Raw genomic sequence first — 24,755 nt, 5'->3', positions numbered from 1 at the left:
CATCATTCCAAGATGATGGATCAATTTTGTTAGGCTACTAGGGCATTCACACTTCTATCCTTACCAAATGTTTTTTGAAGCGTGATCTGGGTATCAGCAGCAGCAGCAATAACTAAAATGCAAATTCACCTGAAATGCATATTTTCAGGTTCCACTTCAGAAGCATTGAATCAAAAACTTGGGAATTTCTGGGCCCCAAAATCTGTTTTAATAAGCCCTCCACATGATTCTGATGCGTGCAAAAGATAGAGAATCTCTATGCTGAACTAGATGAATATGAATCTTTAGGGATGGTACCAAGCACTAATTTCAGCTACTCCTCCTTCTTCTCCTTCTCCTTCTCCTTCTTTCAATCCAATGCTGCATTGCAAAATGTTCCAAGCCCTCATGCTGCTAGGCAAGTGCTCGACCACTGAACTACACCTGCCAGTCCAGCATGGGTATTTTTAGAACTCCCAAGTTATGCTGATATACGAGTGCTCTGAGATTTAAGTTCTAGGAAATAGGCAATTTTCCTACATCTAAATTCTGGAGGTCAGGCACAGGGTTCGCACATAAACCTGCTGGTAGCTTGTCACTTAAAATGTCTTGTGTGCATGTGTGTGTGTATGTGTGTGTGTGTGTGTGAGAGAGAGAGACAGAGACAGAGACAGAGACAGAGAGACAGAGAGAAAGAGAGAGTAATGAGGCACCTGGGTTAGCATCTGGGGTATTTAAGTTCAAAGGGTATGGAATAGCCCTAGAGATTTTCAGCTCACAGTGTGGAAAGATTACTCCAGACTGCCCCACTTGGCTTAGAATGGAACAGATATGAATCTTCTCTGGATTTGGTGATCCTTTAGGAATCCCAGATGTCTATAGGAGAACTGGGTTGAACTGGATGCTCCAAAGCATCCTAGTGTCTAATGAAATGCAAACACTCATGTGCACATAGATTGGCCATCTTCTATGTGCTGGACACTTGCAATACTGTTATATATACATTCCTTCCATTGATCCATTTTACAGATGGGGAAAAGTAAATATTGGTAGGTAGCCAGATGAGAGCTTGAACTCAGATCTGCCTGGTTCTATAAACCACTGTTCTGCACCTCCTCCCTCCACAGAAATTCCAAAATATCATCATTCCCTTGGGGTCACATGCTCTGGGTGATCTTGGAGAAATCTTATCCTTTATGAGATCATTCATACATTTTCAAAATGAGGAAATAATTCCTGCCATCCTGACATTACAGGTAGAATTGGAGTCAAGTGAGATTATGTGTGTAAAGGGGTTCTGTAAACATGACATCAAATTATAAAAGGTATTATCCCTGTCTCTAAAAATATATTCCCTCTCAAATTTCCCTAGTTTCTAATTCATATTATCATGGCAGAATTGGTATTCTTGATGGCTGTGTTAGGCATCCAGACTGAGTTCCAGTAGTTAGGGGGCAAAATATCTCATTTTTAATAAATATCTATTGACTACTTGGTGTTCCAGATGCTAAGGATTCTGCAATAAACTGATCGTATAAATTTCTTGCTTTTTTGGAGTTTATGTTCTAGTGGGATAGAGGTAAAAAAAAAAATGTAAGCCAAAAATATATAATGTAGCATCAGGTGACAATAAGTCAAGTTGAACTCATGGAAATAGAATAGAATGATGGGCTACCTGAGGCAGGACAGGCAGGGGAGGGAAAGGAATGAGGAGTTCTTGACCAAAGGTTACAAAGTTTCAGGTGGACAGCAGGAACAATTTTAATGATCTATTTGCACAGTAGGGTGATTACAGTCAATGGTAGCATATTACATATCTCAAAACAAGAGAGTAAATTTCAAAGGTCTCATTGCAAGAAAAGTACACAGTGAATATATTAATCTGCTTGATTTAATTATTTTGCAATGTATGCATACATTGAAACATTATATTGTTCTCTATGAAGGCATGCAATTATGATTTGTCCATTAATAATATGAAGGGCTGGGAATTATAGCAGTGATAGACCACTTACCGAGCATGTGTGAGACCCTGAGTTCAATCCCCACCACTGAAAAATAAAATAAAATAATATTAATTTAAAGCAGAGGAGGAGAAGGAGGAGACCATCAGGTGACAAAGTCAAAGAAGTTTTGGAATAATTATGGAAGTCCTCAGAGGGTGTGGTAAAGAGTTTGAAAATTTTTCAAGAGCAATTCCTTTAATTATAGAATCTTCCAAAACCCCAAAACCTTCCAAAAGGTAAGATGTTATCAAAGGGAATACAGATCAATCTAATGTTGAATCTTTGAGTGACTGTGAACTAAGTAGTTCATGCAGTGTTGTCTACATGTTGAATATTATTGAATTTCAAACTATCCCAGAGCACTCCTGTGAATGCACTTGGGTGTCTCTGCCCCACAGTTTGAGAACTAAGGACATGTTATTTAATCCCATATTCATTGTGTTTATTCTATAAATAAATATTTGTTCATCAGCGGCTACCAGATAGATTTTATTAGTTCTAAAGCACAAAGATAATTCAAATAAATCTCATCATCATTGTAGAAAAATAAAAGAGATATTCCTACATTTCTATAAATACAACAGTGAAATCATTGTTGTAAAATTGTCATCACTGAAGTATTAAGAAAACTCAAGGGAGAGTGTTGTATGAAATCAAGTGTTTGGCAAAATCACATATTATTCAGAATACGATTTCATCAGAATTTGTCTATTACATTTTTCACTGTAGACTCAGAGGTCAAAAAACAGATTTTGTTGTCCAGAAACCAAAATGTTTATTAACTGCATTCGTGTGTCTTCCCATCTCTATGTGTTGGGACATTTCCCACCTTTTCTTGCCATTTATATGGATTCTTATTTAGGGTTGTGTTTCAATCATTGTTCTCCAGAGAAACAGATCCAAACAAAGAAGCAGAGGGATGGGAAGGGATTTATTATTTAGGAATTGGCTCATGCAATTATAGAGGCTAAAAATCCCCATGATATATCATCTGCAAGCTAGAGAACCAGGAAAGCATAGCTTAATCCAAATCTGAAGCCTGGAAACCAGAGGAGCCAATAATATAACTCTTGGATTGAGGCAGAAGACCTGAAAACTGGGGGGCTGCTAGTATAAGCCTTAGAGTCTAAAAGCCTGAGAGTCTGGGCTTCTGATGTCTAAAGGCAGCAGAAGGTGGGTGTCCCAGCCCAGAAGAAAGAATGAATCTGTTTTTTGTTTTATCTGAGCCTTTCATAGATTGGATGGTGCCAACCCAGACAGGGTGAGGGCATATCCTCTTTATTTAGTGAATGGATTCAAATGCCAATCTCTTTTAGAAACCATCTGGCAGACATACCCAGAGATGATGCTTTACCAGCTCTCTGGGTCTCTTCACCCCAGTCAAGTTGACACCTAAAACTCACCATCACAGGTTATATCCTTAGAGTTTTTATTAATCATTATTTTGCTTCGTCTGTCACTACAGCTATTTTTTCATTAATTTTAAAAACACGTTAATTATTCAATTTATATTCTTACTTAAAGAGGTTTAGTGAAATTAGTTTAAGGGCTTTCTTTTTCATTTAATTTAAATCATAAACTAGTCCAATGAAAAGTCATTTGCTCATAAAATGAGGAGAGAAAATACGTCTTATGAACAATTTCATCACCCACAAGCCTCCTTGGAGTAATGAATACCTTATTAACCATTGTTGGGGCAACCTTAGAGCTGGTAATCTATTTTTCCTAGAACAAGAATATTTAATCAGTTATTTTCTGCTCAGACTCCAAAGTCATGACATTGTTCCCTCTTCTCCCTGGGCTGTGTCTTTAATATTTGGTATTTTACATGATAAATGAACCATTCTATTTTGATAAATTTAATTATTATGCTTTTCTGTTTATACGTGTGTATAATCAGTCATATTAATTCTTTCTATAGAGAACTAATATCAAAGGTAGATTTATGGAAAGCCTAAGGAAATTTAAGCTTCAGGGCCTCTCACTTTTATAGATCCTGTGGGTGCTGGGAGATGCTAGGAGCAGAGTGTTCTGAATGGGAAGGGGGACCCAGGTAACCACTGGGAAGCATTTTTTGGTAAGCATTTCTGGGGAATTGCCTAAATAGATGTCAAAAGAAGAGGATCAGAGTCAAGTGTGATGGCACATGCCTGTAATCCCAGGGAGTCAGAGGCTAGAGCAGGAGGATGGCAAGTTCAAGGTTAGCCTGGGCAAATTAGCAAGATGCTGTTTCAAATTTAAAAGGCAGCATGGAAGTGGGGGGCCCTTGGGGATATAGTTCAGTGGTAGAACCCCTACAGGTTCAATCCCCAGTGCCAAAAGAAGCGGGGATTGAGCATGGGATCTGAATCTCCAAGACTTCAGTAATTTATTGAGGATGTCTTTAAATTTCAAATACACTGAAGTACCTAAATTTGAATTTGTAATTTTGTACCATTTTCCTTATAGAGGGTCTCAAGAACTACCTATGCTTTCAGACCCACAAAGCCTGAACTTGTCCTGACCAGCAGTTTTATCAGGATGACTGTATTTCTAAATTCAACTTCATTGTTTTTCAGATAATTTTTGAAGCCATTCGGGGCGCATCAATAAGAAGTGATATTGCTATTGATGATGTTAAATTTCAGGCAGGACCCTGTACAGGTAATAATATTTTCCCAGTTACAGAAACTTGATTGAAGAAAGATTTTGCAATATAGTCTCAAATGATAAAACCACAATTAAATATTGTTTTTCTATAATAAGCAGAGAAAAACATTTTTGTCTTTTTGTCTTTCCTGACAGAAGTGGAAGATACAACTCAACAATCATCAGGATATTCTGAGGATTTAAATGCAATTGAGTATTAAAAAGTGATCTGAATTGGATTAACTAGACAAAAGTTGTATTCTCTTCAATCAAAATGAAAATGAAACAAATGAATACTGGATGGTCTTAATCATTTCATAAGTTATAAAATGACTTCAGAGCAACCCTTTTCATTACTTTTGCAAAAAAATACTTACTCAGGGTTTTTTGTTTTTTTTTTTTCACATTTGACAACTGTTACTAAAAGTACAGGCTGTTGGTTTTGAATAGATCATTCATCTGAACTTGGTACCGGTTAAAAATACAAATGTGCTTATATTATAGTCATTTTAAAGTACTCAAGTAAAGGGCACAATCAAAATGAGTGTGCTCACTTAAATCTGCATTCAGTGAATGTATTGGGAGAAGAATAGGTTTTGTGGGTTTCTTTTTGAATATCAAGTAGGCCATAAATATTTTTAAAGTAAACAATGTGGAGTATCAGTAATATCTGCAGAATGAATGCAGTTTTCCATGGTAACAAGTTAGTCAGGAAAATGAAGTCTTATTTTCTATGTTTTATTCATAGAAAGGAAGCATTAATTTTTAATATTTTTCACCATATTTGATAACAAAGGATCTTTCATGAAATCCCAGGGTAAGTCAGTATTAATTAATGCTGTATTACAAAAGTTATGCTACCTTCTTTTTTCTCCCTTTAAACTACCTTTGAAAGTCACTATGAGCACATGTATAAAAACTGCACTTTTTATACAACCTTGAAAATGTTTACGTACACACATCCACAAATTTTTATAAATTTGTTCAACAATTTGACTGATTTTTATAATAAATATTTTGGTAAGGTTTTGAGTAATATGAATTCAACCAGATATACTAAACTACTGCTTTTTATTTACCTGATTGAAAAATTGTATATATATGTTTATGTATTCATACAGCTGTTGTGAAATTATAAAATAATCTAATAAAAGATAATTTGAAAATCTTTTCACTCATTTCAACTCATGTCTACATTATTTTTCTTTATCAGAATATCTTCATTATGTAACTGCACTTTCTAATTTGAATATCTATTCTGCCACAATTAAAATAGTGATATAAGTATTGTATACAATGATATAATAATTAATTTTTAAAGAGTGGATTTTTTTATTGTTGTTTTGTTTTGACTGTACTAGCAATTGAACCCGTGCATGGCCTCAGGCATGCTAGGCAAGTACTCTACCACTGAGCTATATCCCCAGACCAAGAGTTTTATTTTGCATAAAGCATCTCAAATTTTCCCCAAATTTGATCTCAAATATACTCTATAAGGACAAGAATTCCTACTAATTTGTATTTCCATTCTTAGTACTCAGGAAGATACCTGGCATTTAGTAGATACTGAGCAAAAATATACTGTTTTATGAATGAATGAATGAATGAATGAATGAATGAATGAATGAATGAGTTTAATCTTTCTGTCATCCTCAAGATGAAAATATTGGTTCTTTTCCCAGATAAGAAAACAGTCTTGAATAGTAAAGAAATTGCTTAAGATTCCACAGCTGTAAAGTAGAAGAACTTAAGACTCAGCTCTCTCTGACCCCAAAGCCAGTATCCCTTAATGGCTTTGAGTGTCTAGAAGTTCAGTACTCACATGCAGTTGGAAGGTTTTTCTACTCAAGAGCATCAGACCCTTACACGGGTCTGCTCAGAGCATTATACTTCTCTTATTCTTACATTACTTGAAAAGCAAAAATATACTGAACCATACAAAATAAATATCATGAGGTTTATGGAGATAATAAATTTATTTTATAATAAAACAAAATTTAATGAATCAACTCCTTTCTACTCATAATGATTAATTAGCCACGAGTAGAATCTCTAAGCAAAGTGGAAACTTTGAGGAAAATTTCAAGATGTTGACAAATTCAATTGCATGTTAGGTTGCATAATTCCCTTAAAGCATTAATTCTGTCCAGAGTTATAATTGTGTTTGCTGAATAAAGAAATGTAGACTGTGTCTCCAGGACCTAACAGGTGTATCTGAATGCTTAGCAAGAAGTTTATAATCTGTGCTAACTGAATGAAGTCATCCCCCTGCCACCTTGATGGTAACATAAATCCATAGTAATAATCCTACTGCTATGATTTGTTGAATCCTTACTATTTTCTAATACTATGCAAAGAGCTTTACATGAATTCATTCATTTAATTCTGACAATCGTCCATGAAGAAGATAATACTGATAGTTCCATATTACAAATAGGGAAACTAAATTTGTCTGAGATAAGCATCTGGTGTAGGGCCTGGGTTTGAACCTAGGACTGTTGCACTGCCAAACCTGTGTTCTGATCAGAACCTGCCAGCTCTCCTACCAACTGCATCCCTAATATAGATTTAAAATCTAGCCAAAGGTCTCAAGATTCCCTCTTTCAAGAGGATTTACAGGCTGTCAAAATTGCTCTAAACTTTGTCAAACCAGGAATACTATTTGGGACACGAGCTTTAGCAATTGGGGAAAAACAAGTGGAGTTAGGGTGCTAAGTATTGACTTGGGGCAGAAAAGAAAGAGGTAATTCTTGCTACCTGTTGCTAAGAAACAACCTGACATTCGTAGGAAAGAGAAGGTAGAAAATGAGCTCATTAGCTCGCTTTCCTTTGTCTATGCTCCTTCTGCAGAGTTCAATTTTTTGATGCTTCTCTTCCCCTTCCAGGTTGCCCTTGGCACTCATCTTAACTATTTTTTACCTGGATGGAAATATGGATAGATGGTAAAGCACTGTTTAGTTTACTTAGGTTTAGAAATGCCTGAGGAGAAGGTATACTGTAGTTAATAGATACTGCTTAACAATTTAAGTCCGTGTTTGCATTTCTTTCAGTTCTCAGCAGCATCTAAATACCCAAGTGCTTCAAATAGAAACTGCTTTCTCACACAGATTTCTTTCTAGCCTATAATTTGCTCTCTGGATTGGAGATTATTTATGTATAGAAGGGAGGGAAGAAGATACAGAGAATATAGTGCTTCAGATGCAGGTTCTGGATTAATATAGAAGAAAGGGTTCCGCAAAGATTTTGTTTGTTTGTTTCTGTGGCACAGAGTCTCAAACCCAGGGCCTTGCATGTGCTAGACAAAGCTCTACCATTGAGCTTCAGCCCCAACCCCAAAAAAATTGCTTGAGAAATTTGTGCTGAGCATTCTACCAAACATGGAGATTATAAAGATTCTCACAGATTACCAAGGAAAATAAAGATATAAACTAATTAACACAATTCTGCGTGCTAAATACACTATGGTCATATACCTGGGATGCTCTGGTTAGGCCTAGAAGGGGCACCTGACCCAGGAGGTCAGGGACCATTTCCTGGCAACAGTGTGGGCAAAGCAAAGAGAACCAGCAGAGACCCATTACACCAGTGTTGTGGATGCCCTGAGGTTTTCTTCTCTCACTCGGGGGGCTGAGAACTGGGCTCCTTGATTTCTTATTCCCATACAAGAGAAACATTCCCCATATAATTTAACCAGAACTGGAAAATAAATGCGTTCTCATAACTGCTGATGCTAATGTTCCTGCATTTTCAACATCATAAAGAGGATATAGAGAATGTTGAGTAAGTACATGGTTTCTGAATTCAGGTTGTCTCTGTTTAAATCTTATAACCGTGTGAAGGCAAGTCATTTAGACATTCTCTCTTTTTCCTAGCCTGCAAAATGGGGCAAATATTTGTACCTACTTCTTAAGACTGTTATAAAGTTTAAATCAGAATAATACATACAAGCACTTAGAACAGCCTCGGACACACAAAAGTCATTCTGGTTTATATTTTAAGGTTTCAGTGAAATTTCAGATATATCCCAGTTAGTTTTATGTATTCTTTTTCTACAAAGAAATTGTGAGTTTATAGTGCCATCTTAAGGATACAGTAACCATATAATCTTGTCATTTTTATTGGTTTTTTTTTTTTTTTTCTTTATTACTAGCAGTATCAGACTCATTCTATTCAGTAGCTGGGCAACATATTTTTCTTTGTTCTTCCCACTGTAGCCTTTGCCAATGTTTCTTCTGTGCTGCACAAACTACGTACCTCTAGCAAGAATTATCATGCTAAAATCAACTTCCTGTTTATATACCCATCTTCTCAAGAAAGTTCACTTATTCAGATTAGAAGGGGGAAAAACATATAACAAAAGCCAATGTTCTATGAAATATTCTATGAAAAAGCAAGTAGATTTTTAAAAGAAGCAAATTATGTGTGTGTGTGTGTGTGTGTGTGTGTGTGTGTGTGTGTGTGTGTCTGTGTATGTGTATACTTTCAGTGGAAAAAAAATTAGTGGAAAGGCAAATGATTTAAATATCTAATAGAACTGGTGAACTGAACAGGAATATAAGATAATAAACCAAAATGCAGTACAGAGGAATGAAGAAATGAAAAGTACTAAAAAGAGAAAGAATAAAAGTCCAATGTATTAAAATAAGAGTTCATAAATAATGAGAGAGAGTTATTATTCAAAGGGAGAATATTTGCTTGATTTCAGAATTGGTTATAGATGTGGTATATATACACAATGGACTATTACTCAGCCATAAAGAAGAATAAAATTATGACATTTGCAGGTAAATGGATGCAGCTGGAGAATATCATGCTAAATGAGATAAGCCAATCCCAAAAAACCAAAAACTGAATGATCTCTCTGATAAGTGGATGATGATACATAATGGGGGGTTGGGAGGGAGGCAAGAATGGAAGAAGGATGGATTGTATAGAGGAAAAAGAGGGGTGGGAAGGGTGTGGGAGATGGAAAAATAACAGAATGAGACAAACATCATTACCTACCCTATGTACATGTATGATTATGCAAATGGTGTGACACTACTTTGTGTACAACCAGAGAAACAAGCCGTACCCCATTTGTGTACAATGAATCAAAAGAAAAAAATCAAGATCACAAAGTTCAAAATTCTGAGAGATATAAATAAAAATCAGACCTAGAAAGTCATTAGGAAATTATATACCACCAAAATATATTTTAAGTGCAACTAGGATGAAAAGATGGAAGAACTATAAGGGAATAATAAATTTAAAAAATGAAATATATCAATAATAAAGTATCAAAGACAAAATTAAAACAAAGGTTCAAAGATTTTTTTAAATTGGTTTTATTTGCGATTCTAAAATTGGGTAACACTTGATTTCATAAAATAGAGTAAGAATTCCTGTGGACTGAGCAGAATAATCACCCACATCAAGATCCTTAATGATGTCTGCAAATTCCTTTAGCCACATAAAGTGACATAATCACAAATTTCAGGGATTAGGATGTGGGCATGTTTTCAGAGGGGCATTATTCTGCCTACCACAATTTTCTCCTGCCATCAGGCCAGCTTTCTTAATAACATAAGCTTTAGTTTTTTTCTTTTCAACATTCCTTCTGCTCCATTTTCTTAATTTATTTGGAAGGCTAAGATATCTAACACAGTATTCAATAGAAATAGTAATAGTATCATTCTTAAATTGTTTCTGAAACATAAGCAAATATTTCTAAGAATTTCATTATTTGTGTGTTTATTGAAAGGTTTTGGGATTGCCTATTGTTAGTGGGAAATGTTCTGTTTACAGTTTTCTAGAAATTTTAACATGCGTGTGTGTTGAAAATTATTGACTGTTTTTTTTTTTTTTTTTGCTGCAACCTTTCTGCAATTGTTAATAGGAAGAGTTCCATTAATTGATTCGATTCAAAATATATTTACTGTTTTGGGCATTGCTAGCTATTTGCATATGTGCTCATGAGTAAAACTGATAGGGAAATTTCATTTCAATTCCTCATCTTGCTTTAGCCAAGGTTTGGCTCATGAGAGCAACTGGAGAGTGTGTCTATTGTTTTCTGTACTGTGACAGAGCAGGTAGAATTAGAGCACTAGTTCTCAAATAGGGGGAATGGTGCCCATTGAGGGACATCTGGACAGCTATGGAACACTGTTGGATTGTTCAAAACAGAGGAAGTGCTACTGGTGTATTGAGTAGAGACCAGGGACACTGCCCAACTCCTACAAGCCAAAATGTTAATAGAGCTGTCATGATTTCTCCTCTCATTCTGCATAATCATTGTGCTGATTTTTTAATTGTAATTTTGTATGTTTTCAGAGGGGGCTTCAAAAAATTCTATAAGCTTCAGGCAGCACACGTCTAGATCTGGAGGGAAGAAGAGAACACTGGGTACAGAAGGACAAGTGTGTAGGTGTCTATGCAGGTATGTGGGACCACAGGGGTGCAGGCTGGGGAGAAATAACTAGCAAGTCAAAGTCAATCTAGAGAGAAGAAAAGGACAGAAATTTTGTTTTGACGTACTTTTCAAGTAATCATAGTTTCCAAGAGATTTGCCATAAACAACAATAAATGCAATACCAAGAAACTAGAAGAGAATAATAAGTCTTGTATATGGTCTAGCAATTCTAATTCTTGGTAATATATCCTAAAGAAGTGCTTACACATGTACATAAAGATATGTCCAAAGATGTTCCCTGAAGCACTTTCTGTAAAAATGAAAAATTGAATGCCATCTATATGTCAAGTTGGTGGAATAATGGATAAAGTATGATATATTTACACAAAAACTCCACAGCAGTTAAAAGGAAACTAAAGATTTATATGTGCCAACATGGATACTCTCAAAATTATAGTTTTGAATGAAAAACCAAGCCATATGACTATTCTTATTGCATTTTTATGTTAGAACATTTATATATGTATATATTATTTGTGTAATACATTTTTGTAATGCATTCATACTCAAAATATTATTACGTGTTTTCTGTAGAAAAAAATGCATGTAAAATATAAAAATGCCCTGAGAAGACATTACATTGTACACTGGACAACTGTTTGAGAATAGTTAATTCTGAGAGATAAAAGATACAGGAACACGGGCTGGGCATGGTGGCGCACACCTGTAATCCCAGTGGCTGGGGAGGCTAAGGCAGGAGGATAGTGAGTTCATAGTATTGTGAGTTCAAAGCCAGCCTCAGCAACTTAGTGAGACCCTAAGCAACTCAGCAAGACCTTGGCTCTAGAAAAAATATAAAAAGGGCTGGGAATGTGGCTCAGTGGGTACCTGATACCAAAAAAACCCAAAACAAAACAAAACAAACAAAAAAAAAACAGGAAGAAATGGGCATGGGGGATTGAAATGCATTCCTATTTATCCACATTGTTCTAATTTTTTAAGGGGAAAGTGTAACCATATATGTTTTATGCATACTTTTTTTCAAGAGAATTAAATCGTTTATTGATTACACATGATAATGGATGATACACAAGCTTCGTTCCCATCTATTATTTATCTGGTACCATTATTCAATTTAGGTATTGCATAGGATGTGCCAACAATCATTTTTATAACCAAATAATTCCATGACTATGCTTGGGTGACCCTTTCAAGGGTGAACTTCAAGTCACAAGAACTACAACCAAGGTTTCTGAGCCTGGCATCATCCTGAATGAATTCTAACTTCACACTGTTGGGGAAGTTTTACCAAGATGGCCTCAGAGTAGACTAACTTTACACAGCACATTTAAAAAAAGACACATTTATTCAGCGTCAGTTATGATCAGACTATTACATTTAACAATCAACAGCATGGATGCCAAAAAAAAAAAAAAAACTACATTAAAACACTTTGTTGGAATGCTTTACACTTTCCACAGAACAGAAACTAAAATAACCTGTTATACAATTAGCCACAAATACAGTCCTTGAGTTTTTTTGCCCATACACATGAGTATTGTCTAAACCATGTCTTCTTGGTAGCAGCTAGGCCCTGCCACCACTGTGCTTGGCTGAGTTCACAAATCTGTTGTAACCTGTAGCTTCCCTGTCCCTTCTCTGGCTCTCCTCTCCTGCTAAGCTTTGTTTCCTGGCAGTATTAAAACCTTCTGCCACTGCCATAGCTGCTGCTGCTGCCGGAACCGCCATAGCCACCTTGGTTTCGTGGTTTGGCGAAGTATGGCCTCCAACACCATAAGGTCCAGAGCTTCTGCCTCCAAAGTTTCCACCCTTCATGGGTCCAAAATTTGATGACTGATGTAATTGCCAAAATCACTATAGTTTCCACCACCTCCAAAATTGCTTCCATCATTACCAAATCCATTGTAGCCATCTCCGCTGCCACCATGTCCACCACCACCACGGCTGCCACCAAAGCCACCACGACCACTGAAGTTTCCTCCATGACCAAAATTGTCATTTCCACCAAAACCACCTCCGTGACCACCACCAAAGTTTCCAGAACCACCTTGACCTCTTTGACTAGATGAAGCACTGGCCATCTCTTGCTTTGACAGGGCTTTCCTCACTTCACAGTTGTGACCATTCACAGTATGGTATTTCTGAATGACAATCTTATCCACAGAGTCATGGTCGTCAAAAGTTACGAAAACAAAGCCCCTCTTCTTTCCACTGCCTCTTCAGTCATGATTTCAATAACTTCAATTTTCCCGTACTATTCAAAATAATCTCGTAGAGGATGTTCTTCAGTGTCTTCTTTAATGCCACCAACAAAGATCTTTCTTACAGTTAAGTGGGCCCCTGGTCTCTGAGAGTCTTCTCTTGAGACAGCTCTCTTTGGTTCCTCAATTCTTCCATCCACCTTGTGAGGTCTTGCATTCATGGCTGCATCCACTTCCTCCACAGTGGCATAAGTGACAAACTCAAAGCCCCTGGAGCGCTTGGTGTTTGGATCTCTCGTTACCACACAGTCTGTGAGTGTTCCCCATTGCTCAAAATGGCTTCTCAGACTCTCATCAGTTGTTTCAAAGCTCAGCCCTCTGATGAATACCTCCCGCAGCTGTTCGGGCTCTTTAGGGGACTCTGATTTAGACGTGGTGGCAGCAGGAACAGAGACTTTAAGGATGCTTTCTTGGTGGTGTCCACAGGCAGAAAGGAGTAAACTAACGAACATATCCTTTATGCATACTTTTTAAAAAGTAGATAATTGAAATAAAAGCCTGGAAGAAATGCTAAGTTGTTACCTTTGTTAATTCTAATATGAGTAGGTGGTTATTGGTTTCTGTTTTGTACTGTTTGTAATTTTCAAATTCAAATAAAAATATAAATCTGATGCTAATTCTTGGGCTGGGGATGTAGCTCAGTTGGTAGAATGTTTGCCTTGCAAGCACAAGGCCCTGGGTTAAATATGCAATACGGAAAAAAAAAAAATTTGATTCTAATTCTAAAAAAATTATGTCTGGCTACCAATGAATGGAAGTAGAACTTAAAACCAATAAGTTTATGGGAGAGTTCTGGAGCACCTCAACTTGTTGGAGAGATACTGGAATGAAAAGTGTCACTCTAGGTAATTGATACCCAAGGACTCACTTATCTCACTTATTTTATAAATTATGGAGCTGCCTTTGACAGTTTAACTACAGTTCTGACAATTACCAACTTTCTTTCCTTGGGGAAGTAACAGGGTATGAGAGAAAACGTTTCATCTTCCCCTCAGACTTCTCAGGGCTCTGCTTATGCTTCTGACCTTGCCTGGGCAAGGAGGGCTGATAGTTCAATTTTCAAAGACTTGCGAAGAAGGAGATTATACACAGTGCTTTAGCCCTTCATTCATCATCATTTTGAAATTGAAGGTCAATTCTTCTGGAACAATTTAATACTGCTTTCTCATTTTATATCCTTGAAAAATATAAAGGACCATTTATCCATTTGCTCTCAGTTGGGACACATCACAAAGTACACTTGAAACCTTATGTTAACTTCTGATGATTTTTTAAAATCCTTCAATTGGCTTTTGTATCCAAAAGAGAAATTTAAGGAAGAGGTCAGTCTGTTGAGACACTGATCCAGCATACAGAAATAAAATCTGAAAAGGTGCTTAGAATAGTAGCTAGTGTGTGGTAGATGCTATTCATATTAGCTATTACTACCAATTCTACCACGTTTAACTGCAGTCAATTTAAAAACTAGTACTACTACAGTAAGAATAAGCAGACATACTGATTGTTCTAAACTGTATGAGACAGCATGGTGACACATTCCTATAATCCCAGCTACTTGGGAGGTTAAGGCAGGAGAATCACAAGTTAGATGCTATCTGAGCAACTAACTGAGACTGTCTCAAAATAAAAAGGACTGTTGACTTAGCTCAGTGCTTGCCTAGCATTTAAGAGGCCCTGGGTTCAATTCCCAGTGGGGACTGGGCTCAGGGTCAGAAAAGAAACAAAATATTTTTGTATGATGTTTGATACAAATTTTTTAAAATTAAAAGCTTTAAAAGTAAGGTATCCATACCTCTTGCAGAAGTCTGCTGTATGTGGCTTTAGTACCCCTGTGATAAAGGCACTGGTTCTCTTTGAAACTATTTGATTCCTGCCTACATTTCTCCCTAAAGTTAATTAAAGAGTGCTTGGGGGGCTGAGGAGATAGCTCAGTTGGTAGAGTGCTTGCCTTGCAAGCACAAGGCCCTGGGTTCGATCCCCAGCACCGCAAAAAAAAAAAAAAAAAAAAAAAAAAAAAAAAAGTGTGGGGCTGGGCGGGGCAAGGACTTAGATTTTAGCTTCTGTCTTTTTCCTTCCTTTCAGGTTCTGAGGGCTCCCTTTTCTACTTTATGAATTCGCCAAAAGCAAAAGCAATATTCCCTCTCTCTTGCCATTTAAACCAGAGGAGATCAGTCATGTGAACCTGTGAGTTCTTGTTGAAGGAGGAATAGTAAACCAATGTCTCAGCAGGGTTCTAATCCATGCATCTTGTCCCCAGTCTTTTGCTATGGTGGTACCATTAGAGCTTAGAGTGAAGCCAAGAGAAACCACAGAAGAGGGTGGCTATGGTCTAAATGCTTGCGCTCCCCTAAAATGTCCATGTTGACACTTAACTTCTAATGTGACAGTATGAGGAGATGGTGTCACAGGAGAGTGGGGAGCTGAAGCTCCAAACTTTGGTTCTTGCATCCCAATGAAAGAAATTTTAAAGTCAGACATGAAAAGCCATGCAAGAGAATCGTACTATGGGTGAAAATAAAGCACAGAACACCTTCAGGAGAGAGAGAGGGTCTCTCTGAGCAAAATATGACAAAGGAAACAATGCTGCTTCCAAATTTATTCCTGTTTGATGTTTGCCAGAAGTTGGTTGCATCTTCTGCAGGCTTTGCCAATCAGATATTTAATTCCTCCTTCAGGTTGGGTGGGGGAATTTTTGACCCTAGTTAGTCCTCTCTGGAACTGTCATGGTGGTCAACCTATTCAGGGGGCTTTGTCTACAAGTCAGTTCTGTTAATGAGGGTTTTGGAGTCAATAACCAGGCAGACTTTATCTTAGTGCACCTGTACTATTCATGAAATTTCTCTTATGAAATTCATTGAGAAACTTATGGCCATAAATCCTAACTTTACAATGACCCCAATAGACTGTCAGGATTTAGCTCCATTGATTTTTTTTTTTTCCTTCCTGACATATTTTTTAATTGGTTCCCTTTGGATCCATGCATTTATTCTCAGGGTTACTACACCTGTTGATCTATGAGTTATTAGATTGTTCACTAAAGGCACTTTAATGAAACCTCAGGACCCTGCTATGTTATCAGTTCACAATTCACTGGTCACTGCTCATTACTTACCTAACAGAGGACTCTTGGGAAGTGATTAGATGTTTCAGGTAAAACCCTCATAAAAGGGACAAGTTCCCTTATAAAGGGCTGAAAAGATCAGCTTCCTTTCCTTCCACCATGTGAGGATACAGTGAGGAGGGATTGAAGAAGCAGGCTCTCATCAGACACCAAATGTGCTAGTGCCTCATCTTGGACTTCTCAACCTTCAGAATTATGTGAAATAAATTTCTGTTGTTTGTAAGCTGCCTCACTCTATGAAATTTTCTTATAGCAGTACAACAGGCTAAAACAATGATATTCTAATGGTGAAGTAAAATATATTTATAATTCTTGACCCTGATATGTTTGCCACATTTTTGTTTCAGTTTTTAATGTTTCTACAGAGTTGGAAAGGTCTCAGTCAGAATGACCCCAGGTAACTTTTTACTTGGTCAAGAGAAAGTTAAATATAATTGCTTTGCCATATCTATTAGTTAGCAAGGATGAGGTCAACTAACCTCATCACCTACTTTATAAGCTGACAAGTGTAGGATTAGCTGTTGTGACTTATTTATTAGCATCAGATTCTGGGTAATTGATATTCTATTTCCAATGAACTCTCTCTGCCTTTATAATATCATCCCTTTCAAGACAGTTCTTAGCAGTGGAAATAAAGAATTCAGCAGTGGCCAAGTATGGTGATACACTCCTATAATCCCAGCAACTCAGAAGGATGAGGTAGGAGGATTTCAAGTTTGAGACCAGCCTGGGTAACTTAGTAAGACCCTATCTCAAAATAAAAAAGAAAAAATGTTGGGGATGTCTTTTGGTGGTACAGTTCCCCTGAACTCAATCTCCAGTACCACAAAAAATAAAAATAAAAAAAAAATCCAGATGTGGGAAGATAAACATGTATACTTTCAATGGTGTATAAAACCTTCAAAGCATGTTAGGAAGCACTGAAAAACTAATAAATAGTCTGCCAGATTATGCCTCTCTCCTACTTAAAGCCATCCAATGTCTCCCCATTGCCAGAATAGCCTTGGTTCATGCTAATTTCCAGTCATATCCAGTCCAACAAGAGAACTATTCAAATCAATAAGGGTATATCTATTGAGCAAATGACTTCGTTGTTACTTAAACGATGTGTTATGGAAAAATATTTAATGCATAGAAAATTATCAATACTTTAAGTGGGGGTAAATAACAATATAAATAATACAGTTTATGCATCATCCTATTTTTTGGAACAAAAAGAGCATGCTATGCATTTACAGGGAAAACAGATGTCAAAACACAACAAAATCTTAATGATTAGTTTGAATAAAGAAATTTTGAGTTTTTTCCCTTTGTTTTTGTTTTCTCAAAATTTCAGCATTTAATAGGTGTTGCTTTTGTAATTAAAAGAAAAATCAGTATTTTTCTTTTAAAGGATGGTATTAAGCATGACTGACTAGTTGTTTAGAACTCACTATGTCTGCATTTGTGGAATATTCACAAGTTGAGTAGTTTATTCTCTACGTTTAAGTTTAGAAACAAAATTTGATTCCTGCACTAAAGCACTGATTATGGTACAAAAGTGATAAGATTGGGTCCCTGCTCTCAACTCCCATTATTGATGTCTATAGTCTTATTTGTACGTAGAATAGATTCCCTCAAAACTAATTATTTCTTCAAATAATTTAACTTTTCTAAGGCTTTCAAAGCAAAGCACAAAATTACTTCTCAAAAAACATATACTAGCTGTGTAGGGAAGAATATTGTGCCTTTTAAAGCATTGTGTATTTTCATCCCTGCTTGCCATTTGAACATTTTAAAAATTATTCTTTAATTTGCATTTGAAATTTTTTTCTAGTAACCATGACAAGTTCACATACTTTTTATTTATTCTATTTTCTTTGGCAGTAACTTTTACAAAGCGTAAATTCCATTTGAGTGAGAGAAAGAAGCAGGGACATGGGAAAAAATTTGTGCTAGGGGTTAGAAAGGAGGGTTCTGCTGCAGGAGCTTTCTAAATGGTCTCTTGTCCACATTTAGCCCCCTCCAAACAGTTCTTCCCACAGGAACCAAAATGATCACTAAAAAATTTTAACCAGATCATTGTGATGGGCTGACAGATTTGGCTCCATGAGAATGTTATATGCCAGACTCTAAGGGAAATGACTAAACAGACTCCATTTTGCTGAGACTCCATGTTACCTATGAAGTAAGTTTCTCCCACGGGAACACCCCGCCTCTGTACCCATCCTAAGTTACTTAGTGTGATATGTTTAATAATACAAAATGACAATTCTTATGTAATATAAAATTGCTCTCTTTTGATTCCTATTGCTCCTAAACAATGTACCATGTGAATGGTGATTCTGTGGATTTTAGTTAACTATTCTTTATACCTAGGTAAGGGTCATTTTGACCCACTTCCCCCTCTGTTGATCTCATGATGTTAGTTTGTAATTTCAAATCATAGCAACAGGCACTTATGATTGATGTGATTTTTGGTATAAGAATCCCTACAACCCTGTGGTCGGGGCTGTTCTCTCAATAGCCATTTTTTGGGGCATTGTGTGAGACAGTCAGCTGGCCAGCTTAATAAAGACTCAAATTTGGATTTCTCAGTGGTGATGGGTCTGTTCTTAAACTGTGCCCCATAACAATCATGTCTTTCTTCCGCTGAAACCACGCCATGGTTTCTCATTGCTTTCATGGTGGGTGTTATGGTGCTGAGGAATGAAGCGCTGCTACTGAGCTTCTTCCCAGGCCCAAGTTGCTTTTAAAATAAAATTCAGCCTCTGCAGTGATGGATAAGGCTGTTCCACAACCCTTTTCCTACTGGGTAGACACACAGACCTTCCCTTTGTTTCACAAATATCCCACGTTGTTTCCACTTCGGAGTCCTTTTCTCAGATGGTCACACACGTGGTTCCTTCAGGGTTCAGCTCAAACACCACCTTCTCTGACACGGTTTCCATTCTCCCCACCCCACCACGTTAATCCTGTTTTATTTTCTTTAGAGCACCTATCACAGTCTCAAATCCTCATTATTGGTTGGTTCACTCGTCCAGGCTAGATCCTCAGTTAGGAGGGATGCAATCCATGGCCCCATCCTCTTGACACCCTTTATCAGTGGACGCAAGGTGGGTCTCTGTGCGCCTCATCTGTCCTGAGGGGCTAACAAGTTGAATGCGGGCACGCTCAAGTAGAGCCACCCGCGGAGCCGCACTTAATGAAGCCAGCGCATTCTAGCTCAGGCATTTCTAGAAGCTCCAGGGCAGGAGGTGTGAGCAGGGAATTAAGGAGTCAGAGGGACAGTGGCAAAGGTATTGGGTGCAGCGTAGTCTTCCTAAACTCCAGAGCACTGGAGGCCTTAAGGGCGCCGTCAGGGAGAGGCGAATATTGAAAGGGTTTCGTTTTGTTGTTGTTCTTCTTTTGAGACGAGGAACTGATTTGAGAAAAAGGGAAAGGAAATCGAAAAGAGGAACCAGACACCTACAGGTCCCGCGACTCTGGGGCAGACTCTAGGGCAGAGCTCTAGGAAGCGGCCCAAGGCGCCTCAGGTGCCACCCGCCGCAGACGAACACGGCTCGGGAAGCGCTCAAGTGGATTTCAAAGTACTAACTGCACTTGGCATCTCTCCCTGAGGTTTAATTTAAAAAAAACAACAACAAACCAACAACAACAACTGTGAAAAAAGCCGACACAAACGGAGAAGACGATCGGTCTCGAGTGCTGATATTCCCGCCCCTCCACCATTCCCGCTCCCCAGGTCTCTCAAGCCCAGCCTCAGGCGGGGCGGGGCGGGGCGGGGCGTGCCCGCTGACGCCGCCGGGCCGGAACTGCGCAGGCGTGGCGCGGGCTCGAGCGCGGCGTCGCGCGGCAGCCAGTTCGCGCGGGAGCAGGGCGCCGAGGCCCCCCTGGGCTGCAGGTCGCTGGGAACGGAAGCCGCCGCGGGCCGCAGAGGAAGCCAGGATGGCGACTCCAAGCAGGAAAACATCGACTCCAAGCCCCCTGGCTTCCAAGAGGGCTCTCCCGAGAGATCCGTCCTCGGAGGTCCCAAGCAAGAGAAAGAATTTGTCCTCGGCACCGTCGCTGCTGCAGTCGTCCGGGCCTTTTGTGGAGGGCTCTATAGTCCGCATCGCGATGGAGAACTTCCTGTGAGTGGCCCTGAGGCCGCGCCGCGGCAGGGCGGGCGTGCGGGCCCGCAGGCCGGGGGCGCCCGGCGGGCCGGGGGCGGGCGTGCGTACCTGGCTCCAGGGCCCGGGAATTCGTGCCAGGCTCCCCGGGAGCGTTACTCTACCTAGGCCGTGGAAACTGACGTGTGTTGCTGTCGTAGATGTGCCCTGTGTGGTGTTTGTTTATTCATTCCGCCAACGTTTTTTCGAAGGCGCCGTGTGGCAGTCAGTAGAGATACTCGGGCTCTCTGTCCGCTGGGAGTCTCGATCTAAGGAGGACTTGGTCCTGCACTTCTCAAAAGTAATGCCCTGGGGATTCAGAGGCAGCAGTTATGTCGGAGTGACAGTGATGCTGTGGCAGATTTTTTAAAGCATAGGCATTAGCCCAGTGGACAGAGTAGATAAGATGGTAATGGTTGTGCTGCGTGGGGGTTAGAATGTACCAAAAAAGAAAACCTTACCCAGTTGCTGGACCTCCCTATAGACCTTTGACTCCTCCAAATCCTGCTCTCTTCCTTGGAGTCTCATCTTTTAGACAACTAGTTATCGTTTTAAAATCTAAATATCATTAACCTAGCGCCTTACAGTTCATTTTTTAAGGCCTGTTTTGTTTTGTTTTGTTTTAAACAAGCTTACCCATAATGGCATAAGGGTCCCAGAATTGGAACAATACCACCATTTTCCCCCCAAGCACTTATTATTTGCTAGGTACAAAAAAACTAGGTGTTCTATTTATTTATTGCTGTTTCTTTCTTCTTTATCTTATCATCTTATCTGAGATAAGCTTGGAGAGGTTAATTTTGCCCAGGTTTCCATACCTAATAAGTAGCTGAATTGCTGTTTGAATCTAGATCAGGAAACATAAATGTAGTCAAGTGAGGTAGATACCATAATAACAAGTATCAGGATGCTATGGGGGCATATAGGATGAAGTGATTAATTTCATCCACAACTGTGAAAAAGAGCTTTGTAAAGAAAATATGAAAATCTTTAAAGAAGGGGAGAACTTTGCAGAGAGAACAAACTGCCTGAAAGAAAGTTTGGAATATTTAGGAAGTGTCAAGTATGACTAGGATGTGAGTGAATATTTAGACAAAGATAAGTAACCAATGAGTGTCTGTATGTTTATCAGTCTAAGAAATTCCTCTTGTAGGCAGTCAAGATGTGTTTTAAGCAGGGTATGATTTGTAATTTCTGTTAACCTGGCAGCAATGTGAAGCATGATTTATTTAGAAAGAATACAAGTTTGGGGGCAACAAGACTTTTTCAGTCTAAAGGCAAGAGATAGAGTTGGCATATAGTAGGAGCCAAAAGAAAGAGATTGGCGGGGTCTTGCTTGTGAAGCAAGAGGAGGGGGAGTGAGGAGTGCAGTCTTTCTCCAAGTTCCTACCTTGGCTTACTAGTGGGGTGCAATTCAGAAGAGGGAGCAGCGTTAGAACAAATAATGAATACCTTTTAGGTCCTGTGACTTGAAGTTTCCAGTGGGATGTCTAAGAGAAATGTTGTGTAGGCAGAATTCAAGGGTCTGGAACTCACAAAATTATGAACAGGTCAAAGTTTTGGAAATCATGCATATAGATAATTGACTTAAGTTACAGAGGTGGTTGAGATTGACCAAAACAGAATATAAATCAGAGGAATAGAAGACCTTACGTGAAAGGGTAAGTGAAGAGCTCAAACTGAAAGAAACTGTTCAGGGAGGTAAAATCAGAACTATGTGACTATTATTCAGAGGAACTAAGGAAAAAGAATGTTTCGAAATACCATTTGCCACTTTGAAGTCAGATAACATTATTGAAAAAAGCCCATTGGACTTAGCAATTAGGAAGTCCTTGACCACTGATGAAGCAGTGGGTAAAAAAAGCAGAATGAATGAATGAGGAAGTAAAGCTTGGATCTAAAGAGAAAGAAAACTTGGCTGCAAAGTGTAGAGCTAGGTGAGATTTTGTTCATTTTAATGATGAGAGGACTTTGAGTTTTAGGACTGAAGTAGGGAGGGATAGGCTGAGGCAAGGGGTTAGAAGAGATAAGTTTGGAGAACTTGAGTGGCCTGGAAAGAGTAGAGAGGGGTTTCTATGAGTGAACCAAGACAGTGGAAGTGGGAATAGAGGGAGATATCTAGGCTGAAGGAGTAGTGTGCAAAGTCTTAAAGAAAGAAGGAAGCATAAGCTGGTCAAGCAACTGAAAGAAATTCATTATAGGTAGAATTTAGAAGTCTGAGAAGAGAATAGGAAAAAGTGGAAAGATGACACAAGGACTAAATTATGAAGGGTCCTTCGTTCCTTTTTTTTTTTTTTTTTTTTTTTTAAACAAGTGATATCATGTTTGCATGTCTTCCAACAAGACCTAGTGATTGAATGAATGGGGGTGGGGACAGATGTGGGTAGAAGCAAGAGGATGCAAAACAAATGCTTAAATTTTTGATTTGAGAAATGGGATAAATGATGATGCTATTTACTAAGCATCACAAGAGTGGTTTGGGATGGGAAAGAATGTGTTAGGTTTAGGTGATTTTTGTGGGACATCCAAATTGAGTTACTGAAGAGGTAATTGCATATTTAAGTCATCTGGCCTGACATTCCAAAAGTATATACTACCGGAGGCCATGGAGAATATGTATATTAAGTCTATAGACTTACAATATGTGCTATATGCTTTATAAAGTCTATAGAATGAGTAGAGAGTGAGCCTTTAACAATCCCCTGGAGAAAAGGGGATTCCCAATAAGAATAGAGTCAAGAATTTTTTTTTTTTTTTTCCCTTACAGTACTAGGGATTGAACCCTGGGACTCTCAAATGCTAGGCAAGTGCTCCACCACTGAGCTACATCCCTAACCCTTTTTTAAAGATTTTGTTTTGAGACAGGGTCTCACTATGTTGCCATAGCTGTCTGATCATCCTACCTCAGCCTCCCCAGTATCTGAGGAGCTGAGATTACAAGGAAGCCTCAAGCACCTGGCTCAGAAGAATGAATTTTAAAAATGTAGAAACTTTGTTTTTATTTTTTTAAATTATTATTTTTTTTTTTTTGTCAAGTTACCTGCTTGTAATATCTTTCTGTTGTAGACTAGAATTTCTCATGCTTTTCCCTGTTGTTGTTATAGTTAAATATCAGTTATATCACTATTTTAGTATGACATTTGCACAGAGATTTCACAGCAGGGAATTCAGTTCTTAAAAGAATGGAGCTTTTGTGTGTTAAGATTAAGAAGTTCTGTGTCAGGTAATTTCCTAGATGTCTGAAGTTGCCAAACTCTGTTATTTTAACCATTATAAGGTTTCATCTAAGACCCAACTTCTAACAAAACAAAGCATCTGAAAAGACAAAGTAGAGGTATACAGAGGTATGGGGTTAGAAAACCTGCCAGAAAATACTTCTTTGCCACCGGAGTTTATTTTTATTACCTTCTGGCTTTTGAAAATGATTAGGTTTTTTAAAAAGTATTAACATGGAAATGTGCTCAATTACCTTGTTTATATACATGACGAGTTCCTAGCGGGCTAAGCATTTTTTCTTGGGGAATTTGTTGGTAGCTATATCTGAGAGCAAAAGAATTTTATGGGTTCCAATTCAGGTCATTCACTGACAAATTAGAAAATGTTGAAGTCACAGTTTACTTCACATTTTGCCAAAGCTGTCTCTGGCAACTCATAAGGATTAGATGCTAACTGTGCAGGTAGAGATAGCATGCAACTTTATGGTATGAGGGAATATTACAAACATACTTGGTGGCAAAGCACTCTCACTTTCTCCCATAGGAATAAAATTGTTCAAATATAGAACAACAGATCCTTTGGTAAATCTTATGACAACGTATTTAAAAATAAATGTTATTCTTAAAAATTTAACAAGTGATTGGATTGATACATCTTTACCTTTTTAATTCAGTAAAATTAGCAACAGTTTGGTTGGGTTTTTTCAAAATTAAAATATAAGAAATCGCCATTAAGCATTTTAATTCAAGAGAAATATAAATGTAAAATCACAGCAAAGCCATATCCTCTCATAAAATTTGTTTTAAAGTTATTCGTAGCCAGGCACAGTGGTGGAATTTAGCAAGGCCCTGAGCAACTTATCAGGGCCCTGTCTCAAAAGTTTAAAAAGGTGGTGGGTGGTGGTTGAGGATGTGGCTCAGTAGATAAAAGCCTCTGGTCTCCCGCCCCCAAATTATTTGTACAGTAGCTTTGATATAGTCTACCATGAATTGTAATTATTTT

General features: G+C 38.2%; 2 protein-coding genes and 1 pseudogene across 4 annotated transcripts in view; 2 read left to right on the top strand and 1 right to left on the bottom strand.

The window, feature by feature from the left end:
• The window catches only part of MAMDC2 (MAM domain containing 2), a 171,002-nt gene extending 164,873 nt beyond the window's left edge, over positions 1-6,129 (top strand). Inside the window, exons 13-14 of the mRNA XM_079112666.1 lie at positions 4,544-4,628; positions 4,770-6,129. Of these exons, the coding sequence (XP_078968792.1) occupies positions 4,544-4,628; positions 4,770-4,834 (150 nt within the window). The 3' untranslated portion in view covers positions 4,835-6,129. The remainder of the gene's footprint in view (positions 1-4,543; positions 4,629-4,769) is intronic.
• Positions 6,130-12,465: 6,336 nt separating this feature from the next.
• On the bottom strand, positions 12,466-13,738 carry LOC306644941 (heterogeneous nuclear ribonucleoprotein A1-like; annotated as a pseudogene). The gene has a single exon. The product of its transcript is annotated as a heterogeneous nuclear ribonucleoprotein A1-like (transcript).
• A 6,490-nt stretch (positions 13,739-20,228) lies between these two features.
• Positions 20,229-24,755, top strand: part of SMC5 (structural maintenance of chromosomes 5) — a 95,625-nt gene continuing 91,098 nt past the window's right edge. For both annotated transcript variants that reach the window (XM_079112032.1, XM_079112031.1), the window contains exon 1: positions 20,229-20,519. In XM_079112032.1, the coding sequence (XP_078968158.1) occupies positions 20,335-20,519 (185 nt within the window). In that variant the 5' untranslated portion in view covers positions 20,229-20,334. The remainder of the gene's footprint in view (positions 20,520-24,755) is intronic.

Source organism: Sciurus vulgaris (assembly GCF_902686455.1).
Source record: "Sciurus vulgaris genome assembly, chromosome: 15".
Taxonomy (NCBI): domain Eukaryota; kingdom Metazoa; phylum Chordata; class Mammalia; order Rodentia; family Sciuridae; genus Sciurus; species Sciurus vulgaris.
This window is presented reverse-complemented; position numbering and strand designations above follow the sequence as displayed.